Source organism: Rhinolophus ferrumequinum, chromosome 17 (assembly GCF_004115265.2).
Source record: "Rhinolophus ferrumequinum isolate MPI-CBG mRhiFer1 chromosome 17, mRhiFer1_v1.p, whole genome shotgun sequence".
Taxonomy (NCBI): Eukaryota; Metazoa; Chordata; class Mammalia; order Chiroptera; family Rhinolophidae; genus Rhinolophus; species Rhinolophus ferrumequinum.
This window is the reverse complement of record NC_046300.1, coordinates 42,055,566-42,071,317: the sequence shown is the minus strand read 5'-3', so window position 1 is coordinate 42,071,317 and position 15,752 is coordinate 42,055,566. Positions and strand designations below refer to the sequence as shown.

The 15,752-nt window shown below is 34.5% G+C and overlaps 1 protein-coding gene across 6 annotated transcripts in view; it reads left to right on the top strand.

The window, feature by feature from the left end:
- PPARG (peroxisome proliferator activated receptor gamma) overlaps window positions 1-15,752 on the top strand; it is a 124,632-nt gene that overhangs the window by 78,308 nt on the left and 30,572 nt on the right. For 5 of the 6 annotated variants that reach the window (XM_033132700.1, XM_033132701.1, XM_033132699.1 and 2 more), the window contains one exon: window positions 9,196-9,334. In XM_033132700.1, coding sequence (XP_032988591.1) covers window positions 9,196-9,334 — 139 coding nt within the window. Of the gene's footprint in view, window positions 1-9,195; window positions 9,335-15,752 lie in introns of those variants that run through there. The other variant, XM_033132702.1, reaches the window with a different exon arrangement.

Genomic DNA, 15,752 nt, shown 5'->3' with positions numbered 1-15,752 from the left:
TTCCTCAGAAAATTAAGAATAGAATTACCATATGACCCAGCAATCCCTCTTCTGGGTATCTACCCCAAAAATCTGCAAACATTTATCTGTAAAGATATATATACCCCTATGTTCATTGCAGCATTATTCATGGTGGCCAAGACATGGAAACAGCCAAAGTGTCCATCGATAGATGATTGGATAAAGAGTGGTACATACATACAATGGCATATTACTCAGCCATAAGAAAAGACGAAATACTGCCATTTGCAGCAACATGGATGGATATTGAGATTATCATACTAAGAGAAATGTCAGACCAAAAAAAAAAGATGAGAACCATGTGATTTCACTCATATGTAGTATATAAAACTGAAAGCAACAAACGAACAAGACAAAAAAGCAAAAACTCATAGACACAGACAACAGTTTAGTGGTTACCAGAAGAGGGTAAGGGGGTGAGGAGATGTTACAAGAAGGTAAAGGGGATCAAATATATGGTGACAGAAGGAGAATTGACTTTGGTTGGTGAATGAATACACAGTACAATATACAGATGATGTATTACAAAATTATACACTTGAAACCTATATGATTTTACTAACCAATGTCACCCTCAGCAAATTTAATTTAAAAAAACTAATTAAAAAAAAAGTGACTTGATCAAGGTGTCATGGCAAGACAGTGATGAGCTGGCCCAGAACCCAGAATTCCTGAATCTTCCCAGTGTTTTTTTTCTCACTATACCATGTAATAATTTATATATGTAAAGCTTGACAGATTAGATAGATAGATGACAGATAATCTTTATTTGAGCCTTAGAACAGTCCTGTAAGGTTGAACTTATTTATGGCTACTTTGCAGATGTAGAAATTAAGAATTAGTGAGACTTGCCCATGGTTATCCATTAGTAAGTGGCAGGGCTAGGACTAGAACATATATCTATGACTCCTAAAGCAGTGACCTGCGTTTTCTTACTCAAGCATCAGTTTGAGCCATGTACTCGTACTATGGACAGGCAAAGAGACATAACTATTTTGGAAAGGAGGTACTGTTTCTCATAACCTTTTTCTTTGCAAACAATGACATTTTGGAAAGTTCAAACATTTAGTAATATTCTGCCCAATTATTAAGAAAATGTTAATTCACTCATTTTAATATGTGGTTTCTTAAAATAAGTTTAATATTCTAAGTGAATAAAATAGTAATAAAATAGTTTTTAGTATATACTCCAGGACGCAGAACAAATTGTTCATATTTATCTTATAAAAGAAGTATTTATCTTTTATGAATTTTTATAAATATAGATTTTAAATAATGTTATATATTTTATAATATAAAATATTGTTAAAATATTTATCTTGTAAAATAAATACTGCTTATATAAGTCAGATTCAACCCTCAGTTGGGCTTTTTATTCAGAGTAAAGATATACAATAGCATTTAGGTAGGTATTAGAACATCTGGGTTCCTAACTGGATCATGGGACAAAAAAGGAAGTAAAATAAATATTTACTGAATTTCTAGTATGCATCAGATATTGTGCCAGATGCTTTTGCATGTATCATTTTTAACCACCTTTTGCCTAAGTTTTCACATCTATAAAGTGATGGCGTTGAGTTAGATGAACTCTAAAATTTCTGCAATTCAGTTTATTACTCTAAAGGCAACCTTATAAAGTGAAAAGAGACAAGCTAGTAGTCACCTGGGCCACTTGCCCAAAGCCATTAGCCAGTCACATAAAGGCTTTACCCTCAGTCACCTCATGTATAAAATGACTTGGTTAGATTAGCTATCCAAGGTCTTACTCACATCTAAGGTCTAAATTCCAAAATGACTGCTTGTAAAACTACTGGCAAGAGATGCTTTCATTTAAAACACTAAAACTCACTCATTATGTTATTAAAACCAAACTAAAATATCGTGCTCTTATATGAAATCATTATATCTAGTTATTTAAGATGTCAGTGAGTAGTAAAAATGTCATTTTGTTGAGTTAGAGTTATACAATTTTTTAGTGAGTAAATTGTTGCTAAATTCTGAGAAATATCTGAAAAAACCATTTAGTTTGGTTATCTTGGTAATTTATGTTGATAAATAAAAACAGTATGATTGGTTAAGTTTCCACAATAAATTATTGGTTTTTAGGGGCTGATAAAGCATTTAGAAAACTAGAACATTTAAGCAAATTGTTCCACCATGATTCTATTAGTCATATATTTGTGGAAAGTTAACATTACTGAGAAGAGCTAAAAACTGAAAGACAGAAACATTATCAGTAGTTGGTTATGATGATAAAAGCTATGTTCCGAGGGCACAAAAACTTTGATGATAAAAGCATGCAAAGAAGAAGCAAAAATTTTTTAAAAAACAAAGAGGGAGGAGAAAATCCTTGTGGCATCAAATTAGGAACAGGAAGTTTTCTAAGGCAGAGACAGAGAATAAACAAACACTTGATAAAACCTGAAGAATACATGGGAGTCCTTAACCAACCATAGATAAACAAATAAAAACAACAGAAGAAAATTAAGAGCACTGCATACTCTTGCAACTTGCAAACCATCCAGATACGATTACAGACGTCCTAGATTAAAATGCAATAAAGGACACCTGAAGCTGAAGTTGAATAATATTGAATGTCAACTATAATTAAATATATATATATATGTGTGTGTGTGTGTGTGTGTATACACACACACACACATATATATATACACACACACACATATATATACACACACACACACACACACACATATAGTCACAGTATGTGGAATACAGCATAGGGAATATAGTGAGTGGAATTTTAACAGCTGTATATGATGTCAAATGGGTAGTAGATTAGGGGGGTTCACTTTGTGAGGGGTGTAAATGTCTATTACATTGTTTTGTACACCTGAAATTAATTTAAAAAGCAGGTAATAAGTAAGAACATAAATCAATGAATGAATGACATTTCCATTTGAGAATTAAAAATATAAATGTTTATAAGTGCAAAAAAAATGCAAAGAAGGTTATGCTATCTTTGGAAGGGAAAATAGACATCTACTCTTGTTAAAGATGAGAATGAAAAAATGTTAGTGGAATAATATAATTTGACTTCTCCAAATATAAATCAGCAGTTCTCAAAGTGAGATCTGGAGACCCCTAAAGATCCCTAAGACTCTTTCAAAGCACGCATGAGATTGAAACTATTTTTATAGTGATACTATGTTATTTACCATTTTCACTCTCATTCACTCAGGAGTATAAGTGGAATGTTCCAGAAGGTACATGACATGGAATGATAATATAGATCTGATGACTAATGTAATGTTTGCCTGTACGTTCTAATACATAATAATTTCTGTTTTAGTTTCTAGTCTTGTAAATATTAGTAAACATAGCCCACATAAATTAAAGCTCTTTGAAGTACTCAATTTTTAAAAGAGTAAGGGGTCCTGAGTTCAGAAAATTTGAAAACCACTGTTATAAGGCATTGAGGCTTAAGAAATACTCATTCTATGCTACTTTGGAACTAAACAAAATTGCTGCCATACTCTGAATTCAGCTAACTTAGACCAGTGACTGGCAATAATCAAAGATATCTCCTTAGCTTATCAACAACACTCAATGACATGCCAGGAAAGTGAAATTAACTAATGTGTTCTACTCACCTGTTTGATTTTCTGAAAGTTACTTTGACAGTTTAATGTTTGCCATTGCAATAGAATATAGGATATACCCATAATTAAAATACAGTTACCACAACAAATCCGCAGACTGATTTGTGGATTGAAAAGAATAGTTATATTGCTTAATATAGCTGTTAGCTGGCCTTCTTAAATGATTTTACAATGCCAGTGAAACAGGTTTATATTAGTAATTCTTGCCAAAATTCAAACACAAATAAAAAGTTTGGGTTTCGATTGAAATGAAATAATGGCATATTCTTGGGTGTATTAATATTACAGACTTAGGTAAAATATAACCTTTGGCTACTAAAACATATAAATACCTTAGAGTTTGCAAAGCTGTCTTTTTTCTTCTTCTTACAATTTGGACACTTATTTTTTTCTCTAATAGGTTTTATCATGTTTTTGTATCTTTAGTGAAAGATCATTTTAGAACCATAGACTTACCTAAAGATATTTAATTAAATACACTCTCCATACAATAGAATGTAATCTACTTTTGTATTTCCGTGTAAGAACCTACCTCAAGAGGAGTTTTTAGCATATGCCCACCTGCCAGTGGTAGCTCATTGGTTCAGCTTCTGTGTGCCATGCACTTCATAGGAAAGCTGAATACTATTTTAATCTCATTGTAGAATTAACAATAGCATTCTTAGGTCTCATTGCACCTGGAGTTTTGTTAAAAGTAAAGCAATTAAGGAGAGATGGGAGAAAATTTTTTTAAAGGCAAAACCAACAAAAACAGGCATCACCTTCTCACAGGCAAATATGAAGCCTTTTGAATAAAAAATAATACACGAAACAGTTTTCTGAAATGGTGACTGATGCATCTCCATCACACCACTTCACAGACTCCATTATAATCATAAAAGTAAGTTTTTGAGGGCTCGCTTCGGCAGCACATATACTAAAAAATAAGTTTTTGAAATTGCAGATTGTTTTATGGACCCTGAAATAATGTTGTTAAAAAGTGTTTATCAGTCTTTGAAACTTTGGAGAAGCCTGCTTCATTCTTCAAATCAATAATTTTACAGAAAGCCACTTAGTAATAGCCTATATCTTCCTTGCTAGATTTCTTGAAAGAGTCAAATGACAAGAAAATAGTTAGTTTTCATGAAGTTGGTGTTTTAAAGAAAAGTAAGTTCTAAGTGGTGTGCGGAAGTTTGTCCGCGTATATATTCAGTTCAAGATTTTATGTACATATGATATTCAGAATGATTATCCTTTAACATTGAAAGACCCCGAATCATCGCAAAAAAGAATGTGATACACTGTGAAAAACATCATATGAGTCAAAACAAAAATTTGCATTATAAGGTTAAACTTAAATAACATAATTCTCTCATCAAAAACCTTCCTTTCCAACCATGCCAAATAATGGAGCACTCTGGGACCTGCCTCATTGTCAGCTAGCCAGGCAGCATTTTCAATCACTAATATTAGTTTTAAAAAGTGAAGATCAGAAAAGCAGTCAAAGAATATCATAAACCATATATGATCACAATGGCAAAAAATCAAAACAAAAGTTTCCCCCATTTTCAGTGAGAACAGTTCTGTACATTAGCCTTCTATTAATAAGGAAAAAAAAGCCTTTTTTAATATTCAAAGGTCCTCAGAACCTTTTGAGAATTAAAAAGGCTTTGACTTCCAGCATCCTATACATGACATATTCTTTGCGAGATCACTGATCTCACAAGAGGTAGGGAGAACTCTCAACAATAATAAAACTAACAAACAAACAAATCCTAGGTCTTGAGCTGTGAGCTGAAGGCACACTTAGAGGGGCGGGATTTCCCTCATGATAGATGCCTAGAGGAGTACTGAGATGCAGCACTGCTGCAAAGGCAGGTGCCTGTTGCAGTATTTGGAGCCATCAGTGAGGAGGAGCTCAGTCTGGAGCTTTTGAATTCAGCCAGAATTCTCAAGGGAATCTAAAATAGTCATAAGTAAGTGGCACCCCTAGCTTCCAACAGAAGCATCTACAAATTCTTTTTGGAGGAAAGAATTCCCACATTAGACCCTGTAGGGTTCCCATAGTTTGAGGTCAAGAAACGAGTTCAAAATAAAATATCAGCAAGTACATAAAAGGCAGCCGACTTGAATGATATTCATCAGAATTAAACATACAAAAACGGAGTTAGATCCCTCAGCCTCTACCCCAGGAAAGCAAATATTGGGATTGTCTAATACGGAATATAAAACAGCTGTATATGTTTAAAGAAAGATGGCAGAATCACAGCAATCAACAAGCAACACTAGACTATCAAGAATGACTACCACGTTTGCCCGAAAATAAGACCTACAGGACATTCAGCTCTAATGCATTTTTTGGAGCAAAAATTAATATAAGACCCAGTTTTATATTATATTATATTACATTATATTACATTACATTATATTATATTATATCATATTATATACCCGGTCTTATATTATAGTAAAATAAGACCAGGTCTTATATAAATTTTTGCTCCAAAAGACACATTAGAGCTGATTGTTTGGCTAGGTCTTATTTTCGGGCAAACATGGTAGGTGAATTTGAAAACAAACCAAGTGAAATTCCTAAAAGTGAAAAATATAATAATTAAAATAAAAATTCAATGGAAGGGTTAAATAGCTTACGGGAGACAGCAGAAGAAAGAATTACTGAACTGAAAGATAATGCAAAGAAATTACTGAGAATGAGATCCATAGTGTCTTAAATGATGCAGAAAACATGTCCAAGAAGATAAATGAAAAGAAATGCATGTCTAGACACTGCAGTAAAAGCTATAGAATACTAAAGACAAAGAGAGTATATGAAAGCAACCAAGATAAAAGAAAAAAAAGAATTGAGAACAGACTTCTCAACACCAGCAATGGAAGCACAAAGATAATGGAATTCAAAGTGAAATAGATAATGGAATTCAAAATGAAATAGGAAATAACTGAGTACCCTATAATCTTTCAACAATGAAAGTAAAATGAAAATGTTTATAGGTTAAAAAAAAGACTGAAGTAGTCCACCATGGGGTGGAAAGATATTTGTAACACCTGTATCAGACAACAGATTAATATCTAGAATATATAAAGAATGTCTAAAATTCAATTTTAAGGGAAAGACAATCCATTAGAAAACTGGGAAATGAAAAATCAGGAAAGTACAAATTAAGATCCTACTTTGATTCTATTTTACACATACTACATTATCAAAACTTAAGAAGTCTGACAATAACAAGTGTTGGAGAGAATGAAACTTTCGTAAACTGCTGGTGGGAGTGTAAACTGATATAATCACTTTGGAAAACAATTTGACATTATCTTATAAAATTTCACATTCAAATATTATACAATCCGAAGCTCCACTCCTAGAGAACTTTTGTACATATGCATCATAAAATATTTACAAGAATATTTACAGAAGCACTGTTCATAATAGCAAAAAATTGGCAACAACTCAGACATCCATCAACATGAGAATAGGTTAAAAAACTGTGGTATAGTCTTATAACAGGATATTATGTAATTGTGAAAATGAGAATAAATCTTAGCTTCACAAAAGAAAGTGGATACATTTTAGAAACCTAATATAAAATTTTAAAAAATGAAAATCAAAAAAATGTACATGAAGTATGATACCATTTAATAAAGCCCAAAACAAGCACAACTGAGAAATGTATTATTTACTTTTACACACTGTGTGATAAAACTATATTTTCTTAAAGGTCAACGAAACAATAAACACAAAATTGAGAATGATTACTCTGTCCAGGGCACACGGTGATCAGGAACTGGATAGGAGAAAAATGCATAAGTATTCTGATCATGATTTTAAATCTTGGGTTGGACGATGGGCTCATGTGTGATAATTATCTTATTACATTTTACAATTACATGTATTTTCTACATGTTTGTAATTAATATTACATTTACTAAGATCACACACAAAAAAAAGGAAAAGAGTATGCCAATGGCCTATAATATTTCAGTCATAGTTTAGGACACAAAATATCAGAACTGGAAGTACCTCCTCATTTTACACATGGAAAAGGTAAAGCCCAGAAAGGAAGTTATCATGCATCTCGTATTCATTCAACAGTTTTTAATGGAGCACTATTGTTTGTGTTTGGGTTACATCCAGGGGTGTAAGATACCATCCCTGCCCCAATAGAGCTCACAATTATAATTGGTCAGTGGGGGAGGGGCAGAAAATAAATACAAACATAAGAAGTAAATTATATGGTATGCTAGAAAGTCATAAGTGCTATCAGGAAAAAAAAAAAAAAAAACTAGAGCAGAGTAAAGGAGATCAAGAGTTCCAGAGGAGGGGTGGGGGTAGTGACAGGTCACAGTGTTACATAGGGTAGATTAGCCTCATTGAGAAGTTGAGGTGGTAGCAAAACTTGAAAGCCATGAGGGAACTAAGCAAGTGTATATTTAAAGGAAGAGCTTTCCACAGGAGAGAAAGAAGTCAAGAGTGACTTCAAGGATTTTGGCTTGAGAAAGTGGGAGGATGGAATTGCATCAACTAGATGGAAAAAGCTGCAACGAAGTTAAGTTTGCAGGATGAGATCAGGGCTTCATTATTGGACATGCTGGGTTCGAGATGGCTGTTCGATTTCCACATGAAGATATCCAGTAAGCAGTAGAACATACTTGTCTAGAGTTAAAGACAGAGATGTGGAGAAAGGAAACGTGCGTGTCAGTGGCAGAATCGATACTAGTTCAATGCTTTTTGTACCAAACAGGACCATATCAATTTGGAATTAAGAACTGAGTTTCATGAAAATGAACACAATAGAAATGAATACGAATGCTGTGAACCAAAATAAATGGAGTTAGAAAACACTTCTGATTAGAATTATTTTCTGGTCTTTTCAAAAAATATAAATATAACAGCGTTCAATTAGCCTCAAATTGGCATATTTGCTATTTTGGGATAACAGTTGATTTTCTGACTATGTATATATTCTTGTGTTATTTTCTATTATTTCTTTTTGTTTGTGGGCTGCAACGATTATGAGGCACTCTTTCAACTGCATAAATAAATGAAACCAATTCTGTAGGAAATTATGCAACATAGAGAATTCCAAAACGTTATCCACATGTGGATTTTTATTGGCCCTGATCATATTTTAGAACGAAATGATTATAACTTTGCCAAACTGCTTAGCACAATTTTAAGGGCTGGGGCATGCTGTTGGAATGGTTTGCAGAGAGACTGAACGGATTACATGGTGTTTTATTCACATTACATTAAATCCAGAGCACTTCTTAGAGCATGCTGAAATGTGGAGCCAAAATACGTTGAATGATATTAGTTGGATGTGGTCACTGTCTAAGAGCTAAAACAGGACACTGGAGCTCTCCGGTTCTTTATTTTATAGCAAAGAAAATTGAGTTGCAGAGAGGTTAAGTGACTTGTCTCAAGTCACCAGTGACAGAACTCTATCAGAAACCTATCTTTTCCGATACCCAGGCCAATGCTCCGTGAACCATAATGCTCCTTCCATATGTCACGAAGTCCTAAAATGTGCTTCTTTTTCTCATTATCCCTTTGCAGGGTTTCTTCCGGAGAACAATCAGATTGAAGCTTATTTATGATAGGTGTGATCTTAACTGTCGGATCCACAAAAAAAGTAGAAATAAATGTCAGTACTGTCGGTTTCAGAAATGCCTTGCTGTGGGGATGTCTCATAATGGTAAGTGAGCACTGAACACTACATACTTTATAACTCGCATTATGGCTGCCAGATCAGTAGACACTCGGGCCATTGCTGAAAATGTGCACAGTTTTTCCACAGAAGGCCAGATTTTAGAGTATTGCATGCTGATAAAGCATTTCTAATTTAAGTTGGACTTTTTAAGCTGTTAGTGCAGTGTCCTTTGTGTGGTTGGACATCTGCCATCATGGGAGAAAAGACTTGAATCTGGGAAGTGATGGACATAACTGTAGTATTTTAAAACAAATGTAGTGATTATTGTGATTAATTTTTACCTGGCTTTAATAGTATGCAAAACAGAATTACACTTTATTTATGTGTATCAGTAGTTTCTTCCTACTTTAAATGTAAGAAAATTCTGCAGATTTCTGGATATGGAACCTTAAGTGGCGTATCAGAATTTAGATTTATATACTTTTCTTTTGCTCTTGGTTGTGCAAAGGTATAGCAGTAGCCTTGATTTTGAGGAACATACAGACTTGTGGATAAAGCAAATATTTTAACGTTCCACAAAGGTTCATTGTCCACCAAAACATAAGAGAATAAAACTTTCTAATTTATAAACCCCATAGCTAATGTTTTCATGAATTAATAGTACTAAATCAGTAAAATCATGGAAAATAGACCTGTTTGAAGAAATAGTTTTTGATTTCTATTTAGCTATGATTGGTTAACTAGCTCACAAAACAAATTTTGATGTAATTTGATATTATTGTATTTGTTAAGTATCAGTTCTTTAAAAATTCATTACGGACTCAAGAAATGTAAAATGCCAAAGTGATCAAATTAAATCCAAAGTCTCATTTCATTGCACATCCTGTTTTTTCTTTCTTTCTTTTCTTTTTTTTTATTATTATTGGGGAAAGGGAACAGGACTTTATTGGGGAACACTGTGTACTTCCAGGACTTTTTTCCAAGTCAAGTTGTTGTCTTTACAGTCTTAGTTGTGGAGGGTGCCATTCAGCTTCAAGTTGTTGTCCTTTCAGTCTTAGTTGTGGAGGGCGCAGCTCAGCTCCAGGTCCAGTTGCCGTTGCTAGTTGCAGGGGGCGCAGCCCACCATCCCTTGCGGGAATCGAGGAATTGAACTGGCAACCTTGTGGTTGAGAGCCCATTGGCCCATGTGGGAATTGAACCGGTAGCCTTTGGAGTTAGGAGCATGGAGCTCTAACTGCCTGAGCCACCGGGCCAGCCCCATGTTTTTTCTTTCTTTTGCCTTCACCTCTCTCAAAATTGATCTAGCAAGAAGATAATCTTTAAAGTCAATCTTCATCTGTAAGGACTCCAAAGCATCTGTATAAATTATATTTTTGTTCCATCTTGCTGATATTTGGTTTTCACAGTGGAAATCATCAAGATATTTGGGAGTCACTAACTGGTTGATACCCTACCCTTTAAAAATAGTTTATAAAGTTGTATTTTTCTCATGAATATGGGTCATTTCCTCTAAAGGCAAGAATGTATTATGAATAGATCTATTAGCCATACTAGACAGGATGGAAATTTAATCCAACTTGCCTCAACAATTAATTACATGCGCTGTGTAGCAGTATACAACTGCCGTCATTGATTGCAAAATAATTTGCTGGTTTGAGTCCATCCATTTCCTTTTTATTTCCGACTTCATAAAATATAAGGGCATGTTTTCAAGTCAAGGGTTGTATTTTAGGTGATGCAATCAAGTTGCAATAAACTTACTTTATCTTTATGAAGAAATCTTTGACTTTGAGGTCATTATCTCTAAGACTGTCTAGTAAAGCATGCCAGTTCTGCTTTCAACGCTATTTTTTGTCCTTAAACAATTGCCACTTTATACATTGATGTGAAATGTATTTCCTGTTGCTTGTACACATTCATGTAAAAATATATCTCCTATTGCTTATTATTTGTAAGCAAATAATATTTAAAACCCAGCCTATATGGTATTGAGAGTATAATTTTTTTCCCCCAGAAAATCAAAGAAAGTTATCGTGAACTGAATAAGGTCATTTTTGGATGTCATGTGACCATTAGCTTATTCTATTTAGAAAGGGGAGCTGTCTTGATAGGGAGTGTTCACTTAGTTCTTCTTGAAAAGGCAAAAAAAAGAAAAAGGAATTAAATGTCATGGCATCAAAGACTTAACGCAGTTCAACACTTACAGGATTGCAAACATGACGAAGAAAATCCCTTCTCGCAGGGTTTTATAGAAATATGTTTGCTGCCCAGAAAAGAAAACATCCGTTTGATCTACACACAAGGGAAACTCAACAACTGGGTTTTGCCTATTTCCCTGATGAAGGAAACATTTCCAAATACAAAGTTTTCTGGGGGATCTTAGTCACTATTTAAAATTCATTGCTGTGGCCAGTGTGAGGCCAAGAGGAATGAGGTCTCCATTCATATAGATGCTTTTTTATTAATATTTTATGTGACTGGACCTCAACGTAATAACCCACCAACTTATCAAAAGAGGCTTCTAGTGTTATACCAAAATCAGCACCTCACTGTTTTCAGTATGCACAAAAAGAAATGAACGTCCCCCAAAGTAAATTTGCTCCATTCTCTGTTACTTTTATTTCTGCTCTGAGATCTCTGTTTCGTCCATTCTATGTGTTTAGCTTCCCCATTAGCTACCCACTGCCAGCTTTGAAGGAGGCTTTTGAAGTACCCTTCAAGGAGTCCTAAGGACCCTGGAGAATATTGGTGGAACATCACTGAAATTAGTGACTACTAAGACCTTTCGCCTTTGAAAATTATAACCTACCTCACTGAATTTTCCACTTCTCAACCAGCTGTTCCATATCTTATAGACAATGTCACAGTCTTCCCAAATATTTAGGCAGCTGGCATCTGTCAGTTGCCTGAATTTAAAAGTATCCACCTATATGTTTTGGTGCCATAAAAATATAATTCATATGCCTGAATCAGGTCTTCTATATGTTCTGATCAGTTACTCAGTAATTTAAGACAATCCATTTGATGGTCACATAATGATGTAGCCCCAGAGTGCAAAAACAGTCTGAGCTGAAGAAAGTATAAATGGTATGGTTGGTTAATGGTATGTGGTTCCATCCTCAGATGGAACTTACATTTTGATTATGACGTGTAGCCTCAACATCGCAGAAGGACATGAATTCAGCATTCTTCTGGATGGAAGCTTCTAGTTGTCTCTCAAATATCCATTTTCAGAATTGGGTAGAGAAAGCACCCAGGTGTTGGGCTGATGTGCTTCGGGAGCCAATTTTTTGTTTTTCTGTAATTATCAAGATAAATACACGTTGCAGTGATTTTGGTCATTTAATAATCTATCATTTCTAGACCATGGGTCAATCCTGCTGATTGCTCCAAAGTCTTCCTGAGTTGTCCCAAGCACAGCCAATTCAATACCCTGTCCACACACCTTTAGAGGAAGGCTCCAAATACAAGTAAAGTAGAAATAAAGAGTCAACTTCCTGAGCTACCCAGAATTAACTTACTAAGGGATCATTGTATCAGCTACTATTTGTTTTACATTTTGAATTAGTGAAGCTGGTATCTACAGAATCTTGATAAAAATACTCTCATAATGTTGCTTCTTCAGTTAGATGGGCACTCACACATTTTTATAGACTTTCGAAGTATAAGTTTTGTTTTCAATTTCTGCTGTCAAAATCTTTGACATTAATTGTGTTCTCTTCATTTTTAATGGTTTAGTCATTAAAAATTTGACTAGTAAATATTTCATATTCGAAGCTGCTTTTCATCCATGAACTAAATAATAAAATAATAAGTGTAGGCTGTGCATTTAAAAAATAATCTGAAGTAGAGAAGAATTGGCTTATATTACTCATAAGTCATTCAGTTAGGTTTCCCTGTGCAATTGAGATTGAAAATAATGCTTTTCATAAATATAAAAATTAGTAAAACTTTAGCTTTGCTGATTAGGATGTCCTATTATATAATTTTTTTAAAAAGCTGACAGCTTAAAAATAATTTCCCAGTGGTTTCATAAAAATCAAAAAAAGATAGTTGCACAACTTTTTGTGGCACTCAGCATTTTAAAGGTAATTCTCTTCTTCCTCGTAAACAGAAGCTCTAGTGTATATTACAAAAAAGAAAACCTGAATGGCAAATAAATTTAACACGTTACTCTCTTTTTCTTTAGTCGTCTTTGTGGTATAATGGAAAATTGCCCAAATGTTAACTTTCAGGAAAATATAGCAAAGTAAAAAGTCCTAATACACGTGGTAGCTGTCACTCAAAGCTGCCTGGCATTCATGATCGTCCACAGTCTAGCCTCCACCACCTGATCCCACTGCCCCTCTTTTTCCTGAAATATTTCAGGCAAACTGTGACGTTGCTGTTCCTGGGAAATGCCCTAAGATGGAATACCTGTGCACTTTTGTGTTTTATGTCCTTTGGTTCCTTGTCATAATTCGACCTGGCACTTCAAATGTCTTCTCTTCCATGTGACTTCTAATTCCCCATCCTTCCTCTTTGTGTATTACACCTTTCCTTGACACTGCATTGTGCCTTATAACGCAAGGGAGTGATAAGATCGCTGTTACCAAAAGCTAAACTACTGTAGACAACAGTAAAAAGGATAACTGAGAGAGGGAAAAATCAGGGAACTTCATCAGAACACCAGTGCAATATTATGAGCCAAGACATTGGGATGAATGAGAAGAAATAGAATTAAGAGGAATATGAGAGCAGTGACCAATGAATACAGGTGTCTGAGGGGGACAGCGGTTGTCAAAGATTATTCAAAGTGTCTAGTTTGGGTGATAAAATGAATTAACAAAGAAAAGAAAACAGAAAGGAGAGACAGTTTGGAGGGGGAAATGAAAAGTTCAGGTTTATGTTGTATTTGAGTTGCTTATGAGCTATCCAGCGTCCATGTTCAAGGAATACAGGAGAAGTGAAAAATAAGAATCCAGATCCAGGAAAGAGTAGGCAGGAGTCATTTATACATTTTGTGAGTTAGAGAGAAGATTGAACGAAGAACAGACTATAAGTGAAGGACAAACAGCCATCAAAAAGGTCTGGAAAATAGCAGGCAGAAAGATAGGCGAACCAGAAAGCAGAAACCAGCATAAGAAATTTTTTAAATAAGAGGGTGGAGAAGGTCAACAGGATTCAAGGCCAGGAGAATGCAGGAGAGCTGAAGTAGAAGATGTATTATACTTAAAAGAGGCCCCTAGATCTGGCTGTGAGAAAAACATTAGGGACTTTTAAGAGCAACATTTTGGTAAATTTAAATGAGGTGAAAGCTAGATGCAGTGGATTGGGAAGTAAATGTAAGTGACAAATGTAGACGAAGAGGGAAGACCACTCTTTCAATAAGTTCAGTGGCAGATGAAAGATAGCACGAAGGGGAAGTAATACTAGGGTCAGAACCTTAAACACCTACTTAGGTGGAGAGGAAGGAGCTAGTAAAGAGAGGTGCCTGAGAAAGAATACTCTGTGTATGTATAGGGTTTCCCCTGTTAGACACGTCCTTTTCATCCTGGCCCCCACCACCCTCATCCAATCTGCCTAACACAGTGTCTTGAATCAAACAGGTATTCAATGAATGAATTAAATAATGTCAAGTAAGGCTTCAGGGAATGAGAGATTGAGTCAGAAGGTGAGGCAGTGGTGTTCCTCTAGTTTGAAAACAAACCTAGGCAAATGTTTAAATGTCCTCTACAAATAGTTTGAAAAATGTTACCCCTACATTAAAAAATTTAATATTCAGGCTGCTCCTGGTTTACTTTAGAGAAGCTAGAAAATTAGAGTTATTAGATTGCCAAATTCTGCAAAACTTCAAAATGCACAGGTATTTTTTGTTTTTTTAATCAAGAGAGGTGGAAAAAACATAACTTATTGGCAATAGCTGTATGAAAAGCAATAGTGTTGTATAGGTCTCATTTATATGATAAGGCTTTTGCAAAGTGAACATGTTAAAAGTGGGGGAATGGACCATGAGACATTACCTTACTAATTGTCAAAAGCCTGAGATGATAGCAAATTCACCCCTTAGGTGTTGAAAGCCAAAAATATTTTTAATAAGACTCAGCTTATTTAATTTTTCTATCTTCTTTTGATTTGTTACTTTGAAAATCTGCTTTAATTTATCTTTATACTTAAGTAGTCTTTGTCACTGATGCTTCTACAATTAGGTATATGTTTTTAAAACATGTCATTAATTGTCTTTAAAAAACATTGTTTCTAAGTTCTATACCCAGATCCAAAGAGCAGGATATCTAAATATTCATGTGTTTGGAGTTTGTGTGTTCAGTAAATCAGTACTAAATGCACAATGCTGAATCTGTCATATGCTAGTTCAGTAAAAATGGATTACATATTGGTATGCTGATATACTTTCACCAGAAATTAATGAATCTCTACCAAACTTAGTTTTCCTGAAGGGTGTATATTAATTCTGATACTGACA